The following is a 22076-nucleotide window of genomic DNA, read 5'->3' as shown; positions in this document are numbered from 1 at the left end:
TTCTGCCGGCAGGGATCGAACTCTCGACTTCTCAGATCTACCAACCAGGTTATCACGTCAATCAAGGGCTAATGTCACTGCATGCGATTCACGCACCTTTGATCACTGTTGAGTGAGAATGGGAATTTGATTGGTGAAATATATTCTCCTGGGGAAAACTCACCAATCAAGTTATACTTTTCTTTAGGCGGGGGTTGAAGGCACGTGAATCGCTTTCAGTGCGCATGGCTCCTAACATTGCTGAAAATCGTATGCATTTGCTTGACTGATGGCAACACAATTAAAAATACTTTATTTCAAATTTGTATGGCAACATTTCACATTACAACACTTGGATTTCATTTTATTTCAGGAAACGGCACGTGTCGTGTTAATTTCAAGTAAATTCAAAATGAAGATGAATAAATTAATCACCTCTTCCCGAAGGAAACAAAGGAAGAGGCATTTCAATGCCCCCTCACATATTAGAAGAATTATTATGAGTGCTCCATTATCCAAAGAACTGCGTCAGAAATATGGAGTTCGCTCTGTGCCGATTAGAAAAGATGACGAGGTCCAAGTTGTAAGGGGACATTATAAAGGCCAACAGATCGGAAAAATTGTTCAGGTATTATTATATTTTTAATAACATTACGTTGATATCAGTTTTTAGTATGTTTACTTGTTATTGATTGTTTAGAACTTCTGAGGAGTCTATAGCATAATTGAATTCGGTAGACTAACAACGTGGTATTGATACCACGATTTAACAAAATTAATAATTTTTCACTAAAATTTGTAAGCTACTCTAAAATAATTTTTAATGTGTGAATAATCAATCATGATATTTTTCATCAAAATGTAATAAAACATTTTAACCAAGCGAGTGTAATATTTTAACTTGTATCAACCAAAATATTTAAAACAGCTTGATAATTTAAATGTAAATGATGAAAATAAATTTATTGTTACTGCTTATCTCTCATACTATATATAGCACAATCGTGAAAACAGGGAAAATTGGAACTGAACAAACAAGAAACAGTTTCTAAAACAAAGAACTATGAAGTTGAATTTAATTATAAGATTAATCAGCAGTTCAAAGCCTGTGATTCATGTATTTTCATTTCTGAAATCAGTTTTCAAATTTCAGTTATCACTTTTGACACATTTGATTTCATTGTAAATCTACTTCATTGTCATATTATGAAGAAAAAAAATGTGAAGCTTTTGGGGGGATTTCCGTATTGTGATCCGTGGCAGAATAATCGCCAAGTCTTGGCAACTTCCGGGCATCTGAACACGAGAAACTAAAAACGACTTCACAGAAAGGGGCCTACTTAAAATGTATAAATTGTAGCCACCCCTGGGCAAACATTTTTTAAAAATTAGAAACTATTTGGCATCTTGGCGATTATAGTTGGTTTGACAGATCATGAAATGGAAATATCCTCTCAGTAACATCTATTTGATAGTGATTTATTAAGAGTTAATCTCACATGTATTTGATTCTATCCTGTATTAGTTTTCTGATCCTTCATGTCATTTGTTTATAAATACTATGTTCTATTTTTTGATCAATGTGTTGTAACTATGCACAAATTTCAATTGCATCTATTTGTTAATAACTTATTTAGAACTCAATTTTTTAAGCTCATTCGATTGTGGTTCCACTTTTTCACCTTAATTGTTTTTCAACCATTTCCATTAAAAATCTGGATTTTATTTAACTGATATTATTCCGCAGTGCATATTTAGAATGTAACCAATTTAGGATCATACATGGTCTCAATATGTTATTCTCATCATAGTACGATAAACTCAAAGCATGCGAACTGAGGAAGGTTTTTTTTTCTTCATCCGTCTGGTTTGAGCGAGTTTAGATAACTCAATGCTGTTGAGAATCCACATCGTCTATTTGATTTTTTAGCAGTTTGTGCCGAGCTCAGTGAGCTCCACACTTTTTTCCAATTTTAATACCAAACAGGATATTATAATTTTGTATTCTAGTAATTTTTGCCACACACATTTCATCACAATTCCATTGTAAATTACTTTTTCTGCTAGCAATAATGGCAGTTATTTAAGGTTCTTGAGCTCATAACATTTAAAAATGCATTGTTTCTAGACTCTTGAAAATGAGTCCTCTATATTGACTTTATAATATTGCAACAATATTTTTGTTTATTTTCACTGTTTATCTAATAACTTCAAGCTGAAGTTAAACATGTAAATAAAAGTTTAGATAGAAAGATTAGAGAATAATTATTATATAATTTTTGTAGTAGCGGTTAATTAAAATGTATTTTAATGTTGTCTTCAGCATTTTGATTTTCTTTTGCAACTTTTATATTTTTTAAATTATTAAGTGCTGCCTGGATATTAGTACTGTTTTTAATAAATTCTTATCTGTTGAGTTACATTCTATTAAGGAATTAAAATAGTATTCAATGTGTCCTTTTGAGAAAAACCTAGTTTTAAACCAAGGGGGGGGGGAGATATTTTTAAGTAAAGGTTTTATGTAAACTTTTCTACTGACATACCTGCCAAGTCTCCTGTTTTTTAACTAAGACTTCCGTGTTTTACGACTATCTTCTGTTTATCAGTATATTCTCAAATTTCTCTATTTGTTGTAGAAATTTTTTTTAAATATTAATAATTTTGCCGATAAAATATCCAATGATGGCAAAAATACTATCAGGGATGAGATATTTCCGCTTTTTAGCGATTTTCCTCTTTTTTCGTTTTTCAGGGTGGCCACCCACCTGGAATTATCAGGGAATTTTTTTATACTGGAAAAAACCTGGAAATATCAGGGAAATTTGGATAAAAACCTGGAAAAATCAGGGAATTTTAAAGAAAAGCTGGAAATTTTTCTTTGATAATTTTTTTAATTTCACTAATTTAAATTATTTACTAATTTTCTTAATTTAAATTATTTCATCAATTATACCTACTTTTTTTTAACGGAAATGTATCGCCAAACAGTTGAAATATCATCAACTTAGCTATACTTTGCTTGCATCAAAATTTGCTCCATTACAGCTCTGTTAAACTAGAATGCCACATAAAATTCTCACACAGTTGCTAAATGAATGTAGAAACCTTTGACTGCTATGGGACTGTGCAATTTAGGCAAGATTCTGGTGGGGGTGGAAAAAGGGATTAGGATATTAGCTTCTTTTTTTTTTTAAATTCTCTCCTTGGGCTGAATCCATTTATGGCTCAACTTTGTTCCAATGCTTTGGTGGTAATTTTTTTTTCTATTTTGACAAAATGTTTTTGTATTTTTAACTTTATAAAATTCTCCAAAAATTAGTTGGTTATAATTTAATAATAGATTTTATATCGCAGTCTTTTTCTGAAAGCTTTTCTACTCCTAATCAAGGAAATCTGAATTATTTTTCTCAGCAAACCAACCAATCACACATTTTTTTACAATCGCTAACAGCAATGTTTGTCGACAAATCGTTACAATTGTTGCATTAATGCTAATTTTTTCTATTTCATTTTAACCTTTTATAACATATTTTAATTTAAAAAAAATGTTTTTTTAAGAACCAACTATATATTTATATTTAATTTTACTCTTTTGTTGGTCAATATGATTTTTGATTCTATATTTTGTACCAAAACATTAAAAAATAAATTTAAAAAAATCTTGAAAATTGTCAAAATAAGTTATTTTTTTCAAGATGATATGTTAAAAAAATAACATTTTGAATAAAATATTTTATAATATCGACACTTTTCTTGTACACATCCTATACTTTATATGAAAAAAGAAACAAAAACCTGGAAATTTTATGATTTTTATCTGGAAAACCTGGAAAAATCAGGGAAATTTGAAATCGGATTTGAGTGGCCACCCTGGTTTTTGTCTTTCGATTTTTAGCCTTTTTGATCAAGAACTCAGATTCTCTAAAAGTTTTATTAAAAGTCTAAAAGTTGCATTTTTTTTAAGTCCAATATAGTTTTGTATTCATGTGATTTAGAAGGCACATATGAGGGTTCATATTCTTCTCAGGGTGCGTACAGACTCCTTAGAAGCTCCTTGGAAATGAAAAAAAGTCTCCAAGTAGTACTAATTAGATTTCTAAATTAGTCCTTAGAAACTCCTTAGATTATTGTGTTGCATAGATGAACTAAATACGCTGATGAATTTGCTGTCCAAACATGGAAACTAAATGATATGACTTAGCTGTCAAAATCTAATAGTTTAAGAAAAACTTAAAAAGAAAAAAATTTGAATTGCAATAGTTAAGAAGAGAAAAATTACAGCAGAAAATTTTAATTTTACATGTTAAGAGCAAACTTAATGATTTACTGTAATTTTTTTTTGTTGTTGTTGTATAACATGCCTTAGATTTTCTTATGTATTCAAATTTAAAAATATAAGATCGGTAAGATTTTATATTAATCTTTATCATCTGTACTTCAAGATTTATTAAAATATTTGAAACTAGAAAATGTATTTATGTGTGAAAGTGAGAACTTTATTTTTCTTGTAAGTCCTTAAAATTTTGGACTCCTTGGATTTTTTCTTTTGATCAGGGATCGTAAATATCATGATATTTTCGAAAATATCAAAAATATCCGATATTTTGATATATATTCAAATTTTTGTTTTATATTTAGTATCTTCAATATAAATTAACTTTATTGTTAGGAATTGTTTTTCAGACATTATATACAAATTTAAAACGTAAAATAATTCATTTTATATAAATACTAAATTCCTAATGTTAATTGTAATTAATAAATTTATAATTTTTATAAAATAAAACATAAATTTTTTTTTTAAATAAAAAAGGTTCTCCGAAACAAAAATTTTTGCAATCACCAAAATACAGGACATTTTTATTTTACTTTTACTAAGTTTTAAAACACATTTTTCTTTATTTCTTGTTAAAATATTGGAACATAAAAGTAAGTTTTTCTGCCTTTTCAGTCCCTAATATATTCCGCAACTTGGACTGAATAAATCCAAAGCTAAAGAATATTCTCTCTAACCCAGCTGTGGAAGGAGAGGCAGTTAATAGTTGTTCAAGAAGATTTGTTATTCTGACATTTAATGGTTCCTCTAACTTGATAGTTTCTCACCAAACTGTGGGTTCTACATTGAGAAAGTCATCTTCGAACTTGAAGCCTGGAAAGGGGCTCTTTTTGGCCAAAAAATTCATAGCCATAGGTAAAATATCTTTGTCAACAGAGCGTAGGAAATTAAAAGCTCTTTGCGTTTGCTCGTCATTTAGTTTTTTTCCACAATATCTGTGGTCCAACATATTAGCAGCTAAATGAGCAGGGGTTAAAGCCATTACTTCTCTTTCTGAGAACTCTTTCATCACGTCTTTTTTTCCACATGCTTCTAATTTCTCCTTAAGTTTGCACCAATTTTCAACACATTGTACTATCGTGCATTTATTTGCTTGTACTGCATCTAAAGCATTTGCAATCGGTTATAAAATGCTCATATAATCAGAGCAATTTACCATTAAATTTACATCATTTACTAAATTGAAGATGTTTTTATCAATTTTAAGTTTGTGGTTTTGGCAAACTTGCACCAATTTTCCTCTGTTTTCTAAAAAGATCTTTAAAGAATCGAACATAGTGCTCCACCTGACTGCCTGAGGAACAACTAGCATTTTCCCTCAATTTTTTTTATACCAAGCATTTGGCAAATGAGTGATCACTTTAATAACATTTTTTGTAACATCAGGAAAATTTATATCTTTAGATAAAAGAGTTAAGATATGAGCAGAACAACCATAATATATAATATCATAATTCTCAGTTTTATCTAGCTCTTCTCTCATTTTTTCACGTTAGTAGCATTTTTCTAGGTAGGTAGGGGGTAAGTGGGAGCAGGTGCAATCTAAAACAGGATTTTTGTAGGAAGTAAAGATAGTGTGAATGGTAGCATGAGTTTGTGGAGTGATTAAAAGAAATCTTGAAATAACGTGGGGGATATTTTAGAAATTTCGGTGAAAATATCGAAAATATCATGATATTTATTTCAAAATAAATATCGGATATATATCAACGAACCCTGCTTTTGATATCTGTATGAACCCTGTTCTCTCAATTTAAAATATTGCAATACTTCAAATACTGCAAGAATATAAAATATATGAAACTAAATGTATGGAAAAGCAATTTTTAAAACCTTTATGTTGTATCTGGAGTCTGCTAGAATAACTCCTTTTTTGTTATTTGCCATGTTTTGTTGAAGAGATCATTTTTAATAAAATGAAGCTGAATGAAGATAGTTAAGTTTGATTTTGTAAGTTATGTTTAATTTTTATTTATGTTTTGATAGATTATTTTAACTAATTTAAAACCTTGATACTTAGTTTTTTGCCTTAGAGATAAGTCTTAGTGGTTTTCTTACTTGTGCAGGTTTACCGTAAAAAATATTCAGTTTTCATTGAAAGAATCCAACGGGAGAAAGCAAATGGAGCTAGCGTTCATGTTGGAATTCATCCCTCAAATCTTGTCATCGTAAAACTAAAGATGGATAAAGATAGGAAGAGTCTTCTTGATAGACGTGCTAAGGGTAAACAGCTGGCAGACAAAAACAAAGGCAAACATTCAGAAGAATCAGTTGTAATGGAGACATAAGTTTGTAAGTATACAATTTGAGTTTAGTTAAGTTTAGTGACGCCTGAAATGAAATCATAATTTTCAGTTTTGCACAATACTTAAACTTGAGTTCCCTATTGAGCTGAAATAGGTATACTTTTAAAAGACCTATGAGCAACTTCTGCTCAATTAGGAATAGATTCTAATTTTTAAAACTCATGTTTAATTTGTTGCTATTTATTTCCCCTGGTGTGAGAGTGAAGGGCTTTAATTTTTCTGTTGATGTACAAGTACTTTTGGTTGTTCAGGGTTGCCACTTCACATGGAGAACAGGGAAAACCTGGAAAATACAGGGAATTTAAAAATCACCTAAAATAACGGGAAATGCAGGGAATTTTGATTTTTTCTTTACAAACTGGGAAGATAGAGCAGGGATCTGTCTTAAGTTTTTCTGAGAGGTACCTATTTTGTGAAAATTTAGACATAATTTGTGAAAAATTAAAAATTATATTTAATAATCAACATAAAAGTATGGTAAAAATGTGGATTTATCGTTTCTTAAGGGATACAAAAATAAAATTTTAAGAAAAAGTATTTTGTGAAACTACCGTTTTTCCTAAAGTTGAATTTGTGAACAGGGGTCTGTCTAGGTTTTTCTGTGAGGTACCTATTTTATGAAAATTTAGACATAATTTGTGAAAATTAAAAATTATATTAATAAAATGAGCACAAAAATGTGGTAAAAATATGGATTTATCGTTTTTTACGGAATACAAAAATAAAATTTTAGGAAAAAGTATTTTGTGAAAGTACCGTTTTTCATAAAGTTGAATTTGTGAAGGTACCGCTAAACGGTAGCAAATTTGGACTGGACAGACCCCTGGTGAAGGTACTGCTAAATAATAGTAAATTTGGCCTGGTCAGACCCCTGTACAGGGAACTTTGTTTTTTTATTTTGGTCTTTTAAAAAATGATGACCACTCAAAGCGTTATCTGTGGGATATTTAACCATGTTATTTCAGCTATACTAAACTATTTCATTTATCATAGCATTATTTAAGTATGTTCACTGTTTTTCCAGCAATTGAAACTAATAAATATGGTTAGCCCAATATAGCTCACACAAGAGGACAGTAATTGTTGTTTCCTCTTAATATATTACTTATAACATGTACAGGGATAGCACAGGGCATTTTTTTTCTCCAGATTTGAGTGGCAACCCTGTTATTAGTCTATCGATTATCATGAAAGAAATCATAGTCTATCATCCATTAAATAGAATTTTTTTCAGATCTTTGATCAAATGCGCTTCCAAAAATTTCAGTTTACAGGACCAAAGTTACTACCGTTTAGCGGTAGTTTCGCAAAATACTTTTTCTTAAAATTTTAATTTTTGTATGCTGTAAGAAACTATAAATTCATATTTTTGTGTTGATATTTTAATATAATTTTTAATTTTCACCAGATTATGTCTAAATTTTCACAAAATAGGTACCTCTCAGAAAAACCTAGGAAGACCCTTGATCTAGGAAACTTCCCAGAGATTATGCAAAATTGAGAAAAATGATCTGTTCTTATCTGATTGCTTGTTTCTAAGTTTTGATTATTAAATTTGCTGAGTCTTAACTACAATTAAATCATTACTTTGACTCCTAGTAAGAAATCATTTCAATAAATTACATTTTTAAGCTATATAAAGGTGGCACAGGCATGTAACTTAAGACTGAAACCATTTAATATATTAATAAAAAAATGTAATTCATTTTTAATATTTCTTTTGATTTATGTATTTTATTTGTAATTAATGTTCTATTTATATTTTATAAAGCAAGCTTCTGAAGTTTTGCTATAACCATAAATTTCAGCTTTATTCTTTTTTGGATAATCTGTTGTCTGAGAAATACTTGTTTGGTGGTGAAACTCCCAGCTCTCAATATTCAGATAATGATATTGCATTGTTCTCTTATTGCTGAATGTATTACATATTTTAAATTTTCAGATTTGATAGCAAAAAGTCTTAATTTTTGCATTTTACTTGTTTATATCATTAGAAACATTGATTTACTCTAAATGTCTTGTGATTTAACTCCCAGCTCTCTGAATTCAGCTGATGTGTTCAATTCGTTCTCTATTATTCTGAAGACATTAATCTATTTTTTGGTTCTAGATATATCTAAGGGATATTGAATTATTTCCTGTAAATTGTTAGCAAGGAGAGACTTGATTTTGCGTTTTACTTGTTTATATCATTTGAAACATGCATTTGTTCTGAATGTCTTGTGATTAAACTCCCAGCTCTCTGAATTCAGCTGATGTGTTCAATTCGTTCTCTATTATTCTGAAGACATTGATGTATTTTTTGGTTCTAGATATATCCTAGGAGTATTGGATTATTTCCTGTAAATTGTTAGCAAGGAGAGACTTGATTTTGCGTTTTACTTGTTTATATCATTTGAAACATGCATTTGTTCTGAATGTCTTGTGATTAAACTCCCAGCTCTCTGAATTCAGCTGATGTGTTCAATTCGTTCTCTATTATTCTGAAGACATTGATGTATTTTTTGGTTCTAGATATATCCTAGGAGTATTGGATTATTTCCTGTAAATTGTTAGCAAGGAGAGACTTGATTTTGCGTTTTACTTGTTTATATCATTTGAAACATGCATTTGTTCTGAATGTCTTGTGATTAAACTCCCAGCTCTCTGAATTCAGCTGATGTGTTCAATTCGTTCTCTATTATTCTGAAGACATTAATGCATTTTTTAAATTCTAGATATATCTTAGGGATATTGGATTATTTCCTGTAAATAGCTACACTTCACAAGCATTTTCAGAAAAGAGCTAGAAGTAAATTTGATTAACAAAGAAATAATTATCTGCGCATTTTCTGCGTCTTGTTGACACTCCCATCTCTCTCAATTAAACTGCCGAGTACATTTTGTTCTCATATCATTGCTGAAGACATAGATATATTTTTGTTTCTAAAGATCAATATCATAGGGATATTGTATTTCCTGTAAATTGTCGCAGTTAGTATACACTTTCAGACTAGAGCTAGAAGTAAAATTGAAACATGCATTTGCTCTAAACGTCTTGTGATGACACTCCCAGCTCTCTGAGTTCATCTGATGAATACATTTTGTTCTCTATCATTGCTGAAGACATAGATTTATTTTTGGTTCTAAAACTCAATATCATAGGGATATTGTATTTCCTGTAAATTATCACAGTTTGCAAGCATTTTCAGAATAGAGCTAGAAGTAAAATTGACTAACAAGGAAATAATTATCTGCCTGTTTTTTTTAATTTACGTATTTAATTATTAAAACATGCATTAGCATTTTGCTCTTGTGATTAAACTCCCAGCTCTCTGGATTCAGCTGATGTTTTTTTGATGTTCTGAAGGCATTGATGTATCTTTGGTTCTAGATATATATTAAGGGATATTGGATTATTTCCTGTAAATTGTCACAGTTCACAAGCATTTTCAGAAAGGAGCTAGCAGTAAAATTTATTAACAAAGAAATTATCTGCACATGTTTTTATTTATTTTTATAATTATCATTAGAATATGCGATCTGCATTAGTATTTGCTCTAAATGTCTTGTGGCAACACTCCCAGCTCTCTGAATCCTTCTGAGTACATTTTTGTTCGCTATCGTTGCTGAAGACATTGATATATTTTTGGTTCTAAAAATCAATGTCATGGGAATGTTTTATTTCCTGTAAATTGTTAGTTTACATTTTCACAAAAAAACTGGAAGTAAATTTGACTAACAAAAAAATAATTATCTACAGGTTTTATTTTTTTATTATTATTAAAACATGCATTAGCATCTGTTCTAAATGTCTTGTGATGACAACCCCAGCTCTCTGAGTTCAGCTGATGAATACATTTTGTTCTCTATCTTTGCTGAAGACATTGTTTTCTGTAAAATGTTACGGTTCATAAACATTTACAGAAAAGAGCTGGAACGGTGATGTAAATAACACTCCACGGTGCAAAAGGCTCAAAAGTTAGTGGGCGTGTGGTCCAGAAATACTTCACTTCTATGATAGGAAGCCTGTGGTCGCACCTCAGCATAATTAAGAAGGGGGGGTTTCTTTCCTTTCCTTTTTTTTGTTGAATTTCGATGCTTATTAAATTCACGATCTTTTTTTAACACATATTATGACTCACAAAATTTGTATTGTGCAAATAGTTATTCACCTTTGGCTTGCTTTATTTTTGTCAATTTTATTGTAAATCCAGGCTTTTTTTTTTTCAGCACTGTATTTCTGCATGGTTTTGAAAATACTGATATCTTTATGTATTAATATGACACTCGAATTGTGCATTTAAAATCTGTGCTTTATTTGTTCTGAGTAAATTACAAATGTAAGGTTGCAGTTTGGCCACTGTATTTAATACGGTTGCCAACTTCTCCATATCGAGTTTAGTATTTTAAAAACATCTTTTGTATCGTAAATTGTGATTTATTTCTTTAAAATGGTATTTATGGCCTTTGTAAAATACAATAAATATATGTATATACAGTGGAACCCCAATTTTACGTTGTCCGTTTCGTACGTTATCCCGCTTCTTACGTCATTTTCTGCTGATCCGTGAAAATTGTCTATACCGATACTGTTAAAAAATCCCGGATTTTGCGTTACTCCTTTTATGAAAATCCCGTTTGATGCGTTTTTCTACAAACAGATAAAATTTTTTTTTTTATTCTATTCGAAATGGTTTTACTCATTTTTCCGTGCTAGCATACCAAATGAGATTTTCAGTCGGTTTTGTTTGAGTTTGAAAGCTATAGCATTTTTTCTTATTTTCGAAACCTCAGTCATCGTGTTCTTTTCTCGAAAGAAGATGTCGAAACTAAAATGCTTTTCTCTGGCCGAAAAGGCTGAAATCATCTAAAAAGCTAAAGAATTTCATGGCACTAAAGTTGATCTTTGGGCATTGCTTATTCAACTTTACAAATGATGTTAAATCAAGAAGCTTCAGTAGAACTAAACGCTGAAAAACTCGGAAAATATGCCAAGAAGAGAAAAACCCTTTAAACATCTCCGTATGATGAGTTAGAAAACATTTTAATGAACTGGTTCAAGGAAGCCAGAGCAGCAAAGATTCCTATAAATGGATCCATCCTGAGAGAAAAGGTGCTTGAAATTGCTGAAAGGCTTAAACTCCAAGGCTTCAGTGCATCAAATGGCTGGATCGATCGATTAAAAAAAAAGGAACAATTTATGCTTCAAATCTATCTGTTGCGAATCCGATAGTGTGGATATGACAATTGTGTAACAGTGGAAAGAAGAAACTCTGCCAAATTTATTAAAGGGCTGTAATCCAAGTGACATATTTAATGCGGACGAAACGGGATTGATTTTCAACCTATTGCCAAACAAGACATTGACAATTAAAGGTGAAAATTGCCATGGAGGAAAGCTTTCAAAAATTACTGTTTTGCTCTGTGCAAATACCGTTGGAAGCCAAAAGTTGACACCTCTTGTGATCGGTAGAGCAGAGAAACCACGGTGTTTCAAAAATATCAAAAGTTTTTCTACCGATTACACTTCAAACAAAAAAGCATGGATGAAGCAAGCATTATTTAAAAATTTTCTTCGAAAACTGGATAAGAAAATGAATTTTCAAAAGCGCAACATAGTTTTATTCCTAGACCAATGCACTGCTCATTTAAACCTTAAATTGAAAAACATGCATGCGAAAAACGTGCCAACAGCTGATCAAGCGATACAAAGTATAAAACTCTAAAACAATTTTTACTTGCAAATGTAAATCAAGAAGCAAATTTGCAAAAACATTGTTAGTATTGAACGAGCTGTATACGAAATTGTAGCTAGAAACGAAAAGCAAGTAAAGATTACTCATTTTTTCCATTAATTTAACTGGTAGGTGTCAATTTTTAAAAATATGCATAGATTTTTCTTAACCCCGATTTTACGTTATTCCGCTTCGAACGTTTTTTATTGCTAGTCCGACAGAAAACGTAAAATCGGGGTTTCACTGTATATATTATTTTTATAAAGTAGAAAGATTTAAAAAAAAAGGTAAACTATCTAAATTTAAAAGGAAAAAAATGTGAGTGATAAAAAAATTTTAAGCTTAAAATGAGGATTTTTATTGAATAGTTAGTCTAATAATACTGGTTTTATGACTATAACGTTTCATTTCGTATATTATCAGTTCCCTTTTGGGCTTTTGCTGTGGCGGTATTCTGGTATTTTCTGGTAGTAAATAAATGTATGGAAAATATATTACTTTTTAGTTAGTAAATTTTTCTCTTTTATTACTGTAAATGTTGCATTATTATAAGCCCTATATTTTGATGAATTTAACTTTCTCTTTAATTGAACCTAAAAAGTACTTCAAGAAGGAACTATCATTAATAAACATATTTTTATTTTATTTTCTCCGTAGTCAACTATGTATTCTTTTTCTTGGTACAGATTTAAGTTATTGAATTCTTCCTTGTAAATTGTATGTCTTATGATGAAAATCCCAGCTCTCTGAATTTTGCTGCTGAACTTATTTTGTTCTCTATATCACTGAAGGCATTGATATATTTGCTTTTCATTTATTAAGCTAAGTGAATAAGTCTGCATTATAGGGCTATTGTTTGATGGTGGCTATGATTGTCCTCATAATACAGGGTTCCCACGGTACTTGAAAGTCCTTGAATTTTGTTGAAAAAAATCAGGGCCCTGAAAAGTCCTTGAATTCTGCCATAGGTTACTTGAAAAAGTACTTGATTCTATTGGAATTAAAATAATACTAATCTTTGTCACAAAAATGCAGTAAAAAATAATAAATAAATTCAAACGAAAATTATAGAAATTCTGGTAGTTGCAATTTTTAATGCTTGAAGTGAAAAGAGGTAAAGAAGATACAAAATTTGTCTCCAGATTATTGTTCATCTCTGATGTTTAGAAAGCTGAAATTTCCAGCAAATTTTAGTTTTTGTAGTCATAGTTACTAAATGATAACTAGTGTTTCATCGATTTAAAGATGTGTTCAATGTGTTAACTTCATTATTATATTATGACAGATTAATATTGTTATCCTTTTTTTTTTTTTATAAGAAGGATCATTAATTTGTTATCATATAAAATCAGATTTTTACATTTAGTTTTTACTGCTAATAAATAAAATTTAGTTCTGGATTTCATGAATTATGAATAAACATCGTGATTCACATTAAACTGATTCTTGATTTATGGATCGGAATTCATATAAAATGTTCTACGAATTGTAATTCAAATGAAAGTGATTAGTGAATCATATATAGAATGTTGCTTTAAGATGATTTGCAAATTGCTCATCGTGATTCGTATTAAGGTATTTTACAAATTACGCATTATGATTTCAATTAAAGTTATTTCTGAATCATGTAACGTGATACGTATTTAAGTAATTTCAAAATTGTGGATCGCAATTCTCATTTAAGTAGTTTACATGGTCTTAGAAGGATTTAAGAATTACAAATTGCGATTCGCATAAAAGAGATTTAAGAATTAACGCTTGCAATTCTCATCAAAATGATTTATGAATCACACATAGTTGTTCTAAATTAAGCAACTTTCGAGTCACAAATTACAATTTCCTTCGTAATGATCACTAGTCACGTGAAAATTATTAACTAAACATGCAACAGAATTCACATTAAAGTGATTTATCTCACATCGTGATTTACATCTTGTCAGTTCCTGTGTTTTGCAATACTTGCTATTCATATTGTTCCAATTTAAGAGGCATACACCGCAATTTGATTTCAATTTGTAAATCGCAAATTGTGATACATGATTTGCGCAATCTTCAAGACTTACTTCTCCTTTCTTATAACTTTGATTTACACATAGTATATCTAGATTTGTATACATGTGATTTTTAAAAATTAGCATGTTCTTAAACTGTTAAAAATCACGCTTCACATTTTATAGATCTATTTTAAAGAAAATAAAGCTTCACAAGTCTTAGGTATTTGTAAAATATTGTTCTACAATAGATTTTATTGTGTTAAAAATACATTACTGATACTCAGAAGTAACAAAATCGATAATGTGTTATTAAAATTGAAACAGATGTGCTAAATGGATATATTTTGATATTTTATCTAATTATATTCATTTGCTGTAACCTAAAATTTGGATTTAACATATTAAAAAAAAGTAATTTATATTTTGATAAACTCTGTATTACATACTTGCTTTATCAATTATTTACTATGCTTGTTTAATGTAATATTATTTTTCATTAATTCTAATTTACTTCATCAAATTTTTCATGAAAAGTTTCAGTGTTGCTAATTTTTAAATGCTCGCTAGTATCATTCGCTAATGTCAATTGGAATTTTTCAAAGTGATTTGAAACAGCTGTATAACTATCAACTATTTGCATTAGTAGCTGATAAATTAAATTATTATTAATATTATTATTTTGTCAAATAGGCATTGTGCTTTGAGAATATACAATTTATGCTTCGACGTAATTATAAAATCTGGTTGACATGTTCTTTAGTATATTAACTAATACTGAATGGGTCCTTGAATAATTTGATTTTAGGTCCTTGAAAGTAATTGAAAAGTCCTTGAATTTTTTTTTTTTTTTAGAAAATTGAGTGGGAACCCTGTAATAGGAGCAAATGCATGCTTTCATATATTTTATTTTTGTGTGTTATGCATTAATGTGCTCATGGTGTTTTTATTAATTTCTTCTATTACTATTTTGTTATGAAACAAAACTTATTGAAAGCCAGGTTGCATTTTAATTATAAGTTATACAATGTTCTTTCTTCAGCTTTATTTTTTTCAATGCCCTGTGATGATAATCATCCTTGCTCTCATAATGACCAAATTATTTGGTTTAATGTTGGAAAAATTGGCTCCTTGTTTCATGTCGTTGCACATGTAAATGAGGCTGAGGGTATGCTTATATATATTAATGTAAAGATAATGCATGCAATGCAGTTGCCTTGTATATATTTTAAGGAACCTTTGTTTTTCTTTTTCAGGTAAAAAGAAGTGATGTTTTGTTCTTCTCTTTTCATGATGTTATGAATTTTATGTAAAGATTTCAAACCTTTTGGTTCATGAATAAAGTGAGAACAAGATATTTTTGTGTTGATTAGTTTGAGATTTATGTAGGATAGCAAATGATACTTATTCATCTTATTGGGTTTAATCTAATTTGTGTGTCACCTAGTTCGCATAGCAATAACCCTTTATCTGGTATGCTTATTGTTATCAATGCATGGCTGATTGTGCTCCGGATTTTTCGCTAGCAGTGATCCGGAAGTTTCCGGAGATCGAAGGTCCACATGTTTCAAAAAATCATTGATCACAGAAGTTTCCGGAAATCAAATTTTCGAAGGTGGAACTTAAAAACACTATTTTATTTGTTTGTAAGGGAGAGCCAGAGAGATACTTTATAAGCTTATATTCATGACTATTATTCATTTTTTATCAGTAAATAGCGTTTATAATCAGAAACTGAGGAAAGAAAGACATATTTGTAGATTTTAATTACTTCTCCAGGTCATAGTCATGTGTTAATGGTATAGGTATGTGAACTAATTTTTCAATTTAAACTGTTTTTTTTTTCCTTCGGAATTTTGACTTGGGCTTACAATCACCCCTATCAATGGTTCAATTTAATCACTGGTTCGATGGACCAGTAACAAGATAATGTTAATCTTTATTATGGATGCACAGCTTGTGGCCTGCGAAAGCATCAGTTCACTCAATTTGCACTGATTCTATTGTAAATCTGTTGTTTCTCGATTGCTTTTACATTGGTTATTGTTACGAAATTTCACTTGGTTTTAAAATTCGGTTATCTCCATAAAACCAAAGACCTCCAAAAAGTCTACAAATACGGCTTCCCTAAAATCTCGTTATTAAGGAAACTGAGGCATCTGGGAATATGGTTGTGGGAGGTTTGATTGGCATTGCACTTGTGACACTGGGGAAAGAATCTTCCTTCCTGTTGAAAGGTAAAGGATTTGATGTGGCCACTATAAAAAGCATGAGAACCGCCTGCCTTTTCCTCGAGATATTGGGCTAAAAACACCATCGAGGTATTTTTCCAAAGTACCAAGACTGATCGTGTGAAAAATTAACGAGGAGATAGATTATATATTAATAATTTTAGCAAGATTAATGTCCCTGAACACTGAATTTGTCCTAGTTTTCTTTTTTAAAAAAAATTCTGGGGAGGTTTCAATTTTGGGATAAACATGCAATCAAAAATAAAGACTAAACCACTCTTTTGAATAGGTTGGCTGACACTAAGGGCCGCTTGTTGATGGCAAATAAAGTGAGATTTCGATAAACATTAGTGTTCTAACTGCTAAATTTTATCAGTGCAATTCGTAACATATTTGTAGAAAATAATACTTTTATTTTTTAGAATCTATTCAAAAATGAATAAAACTTATACTTTTAAAAAAATGTTTTCCTTTTTTCTCAAATTTATTTATTAAAAGAAATAAATATATGTGTAACATCAAATGCTTCAACTAAACTTTAGTTATTCCTTTGTCCATTTTGTGTCACTGGAATGGTTCTCTCTAATAATTATTAAATGAATATTGTCCTCAAAAGTGCAAAAATGTGTACATATTTTATTGATTAATGCAAATTTGAATTAAATATTTAAATTAAAAAAATTTAGGGTTTGATCTACAACTAAAGCTAAGTGCGTCAAAAAGTGACTTAAATTTACGGTTTGAAACTCTCGTGTCTTTATAATATCCAAGAAACAATACGGAGTCTGTCATTGCAGGTGGCCAGCAGACCCGAAAAGCAGGCTTATGACTTGTGTTAGCACCTGTGTGACAAAAACATGCACACACTCTGATCCAAAACTGAAAGATCCAGGCATGCTGGTATAAAGGCACCACTCATCGCTTAATCCTTCAACCCTACAGGCCCACTAAAGCCTGTCTATCTGGACTTACTATAAGGGAATGGGTCAGTGACATAATTATTAAAATAAAGACCAGCTTATTAAGTAAAGTAAGAGACTTCTTAGCTTAGTAATAAGGACTTTATTACAAATACAGCTACATCTGATAACATTAATTACAGCTATGTTTAGTATAATATGTTAATTACATTAATCAAATAATAATTATTATAATGGATAACAGTTATGGTGTGAACTATGAAAAAATATGGGATTGTCAAAATTACATAGAAAAGACTAGTAGAAACAGCCTTTAAGAAAATATAAATAATTATGATATTTAGATTTACAGTAAAATCTGAAATTATGAAGCACATCATAAAGTGATCAAATTGGAATTTTACGAACCACGTGGAAAAGGTACTTATAAATGCCAACAAAAAAAAAACATTGAATCATCACTAGTATTTCTGATGAAATCTACAAAGATAGAGAGTTGGTGATTACTCAAATGCAGCGTATTATAAATAATAGTTTTTTCATTATCTGAAATTCATAGCAGTAATCATAGAAAATACGATCGAGAAGCAATATATTTACAATAGTGTGTGCTTATAAATTTTTGAAATTTTTTCATTTTGTTCAGAAGCTCTCAGGCTGCAGGTTGAAAGACATAAAAAGAAGTTTTGGGGACAATTACATTTCTTGTCTCTACATGTTTTCTTTGTTTCTATGCAGATCACAACAATAAGTGTTTCGTTTTTTTGAAAAATTTTGGCACAAATATGTTGCTGTTAAAATAGTAAACCTTAGATTTCGAATTTTAATTTTATACATCAAAATATACAGAAAGTGTAACATATTTAATCAGTTAATTTATACTAGAGTAAAAGGCAAATAGAAATAAGTGATAAAGCCATCCATATCCACATTGGAATGTTTATAGTTGTACTGACATTGTGAAGGAAGTAAGTTTTTAGAAAATATTTACATGCAACACTCAATTATATATTTTTCACTGATTTGACCAACAGTCATACACTCACAAATCTGTTTCAGTTTTAGAACTAATTCATTTAAAGTTTCAGCTAATTTAAATAAAATGGTAATCTCCGAAATAAACCCTTATAATAGGCTAATTCTGTAGCTCTGTGAAAAGCATTTATTAATAGCATAAGAATGACGTCAAAATTCTGAACCATTTTTCCTATTGTATGCAAATATTTTATGCATATACATATTAATAAGAACAGTAAGGAATAGTCCTTAGTAAGAAATAGTCATTTTATTTTCTGAGTCTATAAAGATAAAATTACCATATTTCTAAGGTCCTGAAAAAACTGGCAATTTCAAAAAAAAAAAAAAATCAGTATGTATGAGGTCAGCTTGTATACAAATCCACCTGAAGAAAGAAGAGATACAAATTTAAACCAAAAATAAAATACTGTGTTAAATACCAAACAATTTCTACTTATGCTCTGTGGTTGCGCAGTTCTAAAGTAAATATGCTAAGAAAAGCTGCGATTCGTACAGGGGTGTAATGAGTAGTGATTCAGCAGAATGGCAAAGGAAAAAAAAAATCTTCGAAATTTTGTATATAAGTAATTTTAGTCATTATTATAAAATAATATAAATTTGTCTTTCAGCTTAACAAAATTTAGAACTTAACAAATATGTGTGAAAACAATTTCTAATGTATATTTAAAAATAAAATATTAAATTTTTTATTAAATCTAGCCAGTTATTTGGTCATCCCAATATTCATTAATCCCTATTGCTGGTTCCTTTCACACTCAAAAATAGTTGCAAATGCTATCACTGGTATATTTCGGCAAACAATTCGCCTTGGGCATTGATCAATTTATATTATGACAAATGTTGCACAATATCTTCACTGGATAATTAGTTTCTTTGTTGTAATATTACAGTTATAGGATTTGTTTTTTCATATAAAGAGGGGGGAGTCTTACAAAACTGACCAGGCATTTTTTACTTAACTACTTATCAAATTTTGAAAAAATCAATCAATTTATAAAAAATCAACTCGTTGCAGGAGGGTATCTGTCTATTTAATGTATGAGAGAAAAGCAAGCCGTTTATTCTAGTTGGGGATATGATTTTTACGTCATTAATTTTAATTTGTTGAATTTTATATCTTGACAATTCATTTTAGACAAATTCAACATCTGATATCTCCAATTATTATTTTCAACTGATATACGTAATAGGTACATAACTACTTAAGCAGGCATATACATATGCGAGGATAGATTATCTTGATTTGCTGCATCTTGAAATATTTGCTGATCAATGTTGGTAATTATAGCAAAATAAAAGATACTAAGCTACTGATAGTACAAAAAGGATCCTTTTTGTACTATTTCAAATTAATAGCTGATAGTATTTTATAACACTATCGTATGTCTTTTAGAATTCTAAAATTCAATATTCATGTAGTTCTTTGAATAAGGAATTAAAACTGAAAATGTTTTTAGAGCTGAAGTACTTTTATCCTAACAAAAGTGTAACTATTATTCATTGCATTTCTATGGTGAAAAATTAAAAACTTAAGGACTGGATTTTCTCCTAATACAATTAAGAAGGTGCTTTTCTTTAATTGCAGCAAATCCTTGTGGAAACAGCTAAACTATATGTACATAAATTGTGTTCCACATAAGTTTAAAGGAAATTTAATATATACAACCACACACTTGTATATACAACAAATATTTCTTCCAATAATCAGGATCACAATTTTTGATATGAACATATCATATTGTTTTTATAAAAAATATTTACATATATTAAAGAAAGGTTAATTTTTAAATAGGTTTAAAAAATTATCAAGTTTAAATTATTGTGAAAAACCTAGGTTGAAACAATCTTTAGATTTAGTATTAGAATATGCATTACATTCAAGTTACGAAAAAAAAAATGCTGTGTAAGACAATATCTTGAAATATATTCTCTCTCTAAAGTTGTAATCTTTACAGCTATAACAATAAAAAGGCTCAACTTGATAGTAACTGCTGTGGATTAGACTCTAGAATCGCCTTAGAAAAGATTCTCATAATAGCTTCCTTTTTATAAACAGCAAAAGTGATAAGTTATTTCAAGATTCCTAAGTAAATATGCTGCATAAAAGTTATGTTCAGTGTTTTCATCATAGAGAAAAAATGGGTGAGAATTTCTCACCCTTTCTCAGAAACGGTGAGATTTCTAAAAACTAAAAAAAAACACAAGCTCTTGAAAAAAAAATCATTTCTTTAATAATAATACATTTTTAATGTCTAGCATTGAATATTTTTGGTGCATCATCATAGATTTTGCCTGTACAAGGTATTTGTCCATCTTACATTAGTGCATAAAAAATTTGAACGTCTTACATGAAGAAACCTTACACGTGGTTGCAGAGAAATGTGTTCTGAAAGGGGCTCCGTGGTTGTATTCTGTTGTTGGAAAAGGTTCTGAACAATATTGGTAAATAGGGAAGCTAGATAACGGGGCAGACGTTGAAAATAATGAAAAATCGAGGAAGAAAAGTGAAGCGGATTTTATTCTAAATGGCGTAATTCGAAGCTTTTTCCAAAATGCGAGAAATTCGCGAATTTTGAAACTGATTTATAGAATGCGTGAATTTTTCTCACGGTAATAATTTTTTAATGCGAGTTTCTCGCACTGTAGTGAAAACACTGGTTCAAGACAACTGATTTGTATAAATCTATTCTCTGATTTGTAATTATCATCACAGTTTCACTGCTTTAAATCTACATATTTTTTTTTTGTTTAAAAGTCAAAATTTAGCAAGTTTAGTTTTCAAATAAGGATTGTTCAATGGTTGTAACAAATATTAGAGTGTTTTTTATCACATGATCTTAGTGCTGCAGCTTTTACACTGACTGTTACAATCAAATTCACCCTCTATAATAAACATGTAGCCTTAATGTTGACAGTAGGCAAGAGCATTTTATAGTACAGAAATGACTTAGTTAAAATAATAAAATCACTGATGATTTTTTTTTTTCTTCAAACAAATGACTACTGCATAAAAATGGAATGCATAGCTATTTCAAGTAACATCTAATACCTAATGTAAAAAAATACTGGATACAATGACATTGCTTCATATGAAATATCAAACGACTAGAACAACAATTAGCTTGACGTATTACAATGAAAATCAAAGAACATCCAAAGAAGTAAGTGAGATACAAAAATCTAAAACAGAAAAGGAATTCTATTTTAAAAACAGTTAATATAATTGTATACATTATCAGCACCTGCATCAGTTAATGGTGTAAAGATATGTTTCATTAGGGGAAGAAAGTTGATATCTGAATATTAAAGGAACAAAAAATGGAAAAACATGCATGGCAAGGAAATATTTATAGTCTGGTACAAGGCTGAAGGCCTAAATATCAAATCGGGAAAGAGCAAAGACTGGTATGAAAAACACTTCATTCTAGCAGTTTATTATTTTTTTAATGGTTTTACTACCAGCTTTTCCTCTTTTTTTCGGTAAACCCGAATTCAGCTGACTTAGGCAAGTCTTGGATATAATTTTTTCCAGATAATGGGTCTTTAAGACTATCAAAG

General features: G+C 29.7%; 2 protein-coding genes across 3 annotated transcripts in view; one reads left to right on the top strand and one right to left on the bottom strand.

Moving 5' to 3' along the window:
- The first annotated feature begins 342 nt into the window (after positions 1-342).
- On the top strand, positions 343-15686 carry RpL26 (ribosomal protein L26). Its single transcript, XM_043049204.3, has 3 exons — positions 343-607; positions 6382-6607; positions 15586-15686. Exons 1-2 carry the CDS (start codon positions 392-394, stop codon positions 6601-6603), a joined length of 438 nt encoding a protein of 145 aa, XP_042905138.2. The 5' UTR covers positions 343-391; the 3' UTR covers positions 6604-6607; positions 15586-15686.
- Positions 15687-21315: 5629 nt separating this feature from the next.
- LOC107446570 (protein lifeguard 1) overlaps positions 21316-22076 on the bottom strand; it is a 66222-nt gene continuing 65461 nt past the window's right edge. The window contains exon 12 of one of the 2 annotated variants that reach the window (XM_087163951.1): positions 21316-21698. The gene's annotated coding sequence lies outside the window, so the exon portion shown is untranslated. The remainder of the gene's footprint in view (positions 21699-22076) is intronic. The other variant, XM_087163952.1, reaches the window with a different exon arrangement.

This window comes from Parasteatoda tepidariorum, chromosome 5 (genome assembly GCF_982258835.1).
Source record: "Parasteatoda tepidariorum strain Cologne lab strain chromosome 5, Ptep-v5.0, whole genome shotgun sequence".
Taxonomy (NCBI): Eukaryota; Metazoa; Arthropoda; class Arachnida; order Araneae; family Theridiidae; genus Parasteatoda; species Parasteatoda tepidariorum.
The sequence above is the reverse complement of the archived record's forward strand: the minus strand, read 5'-3'. Positions and strand labels throughout refer to the sequence as shown.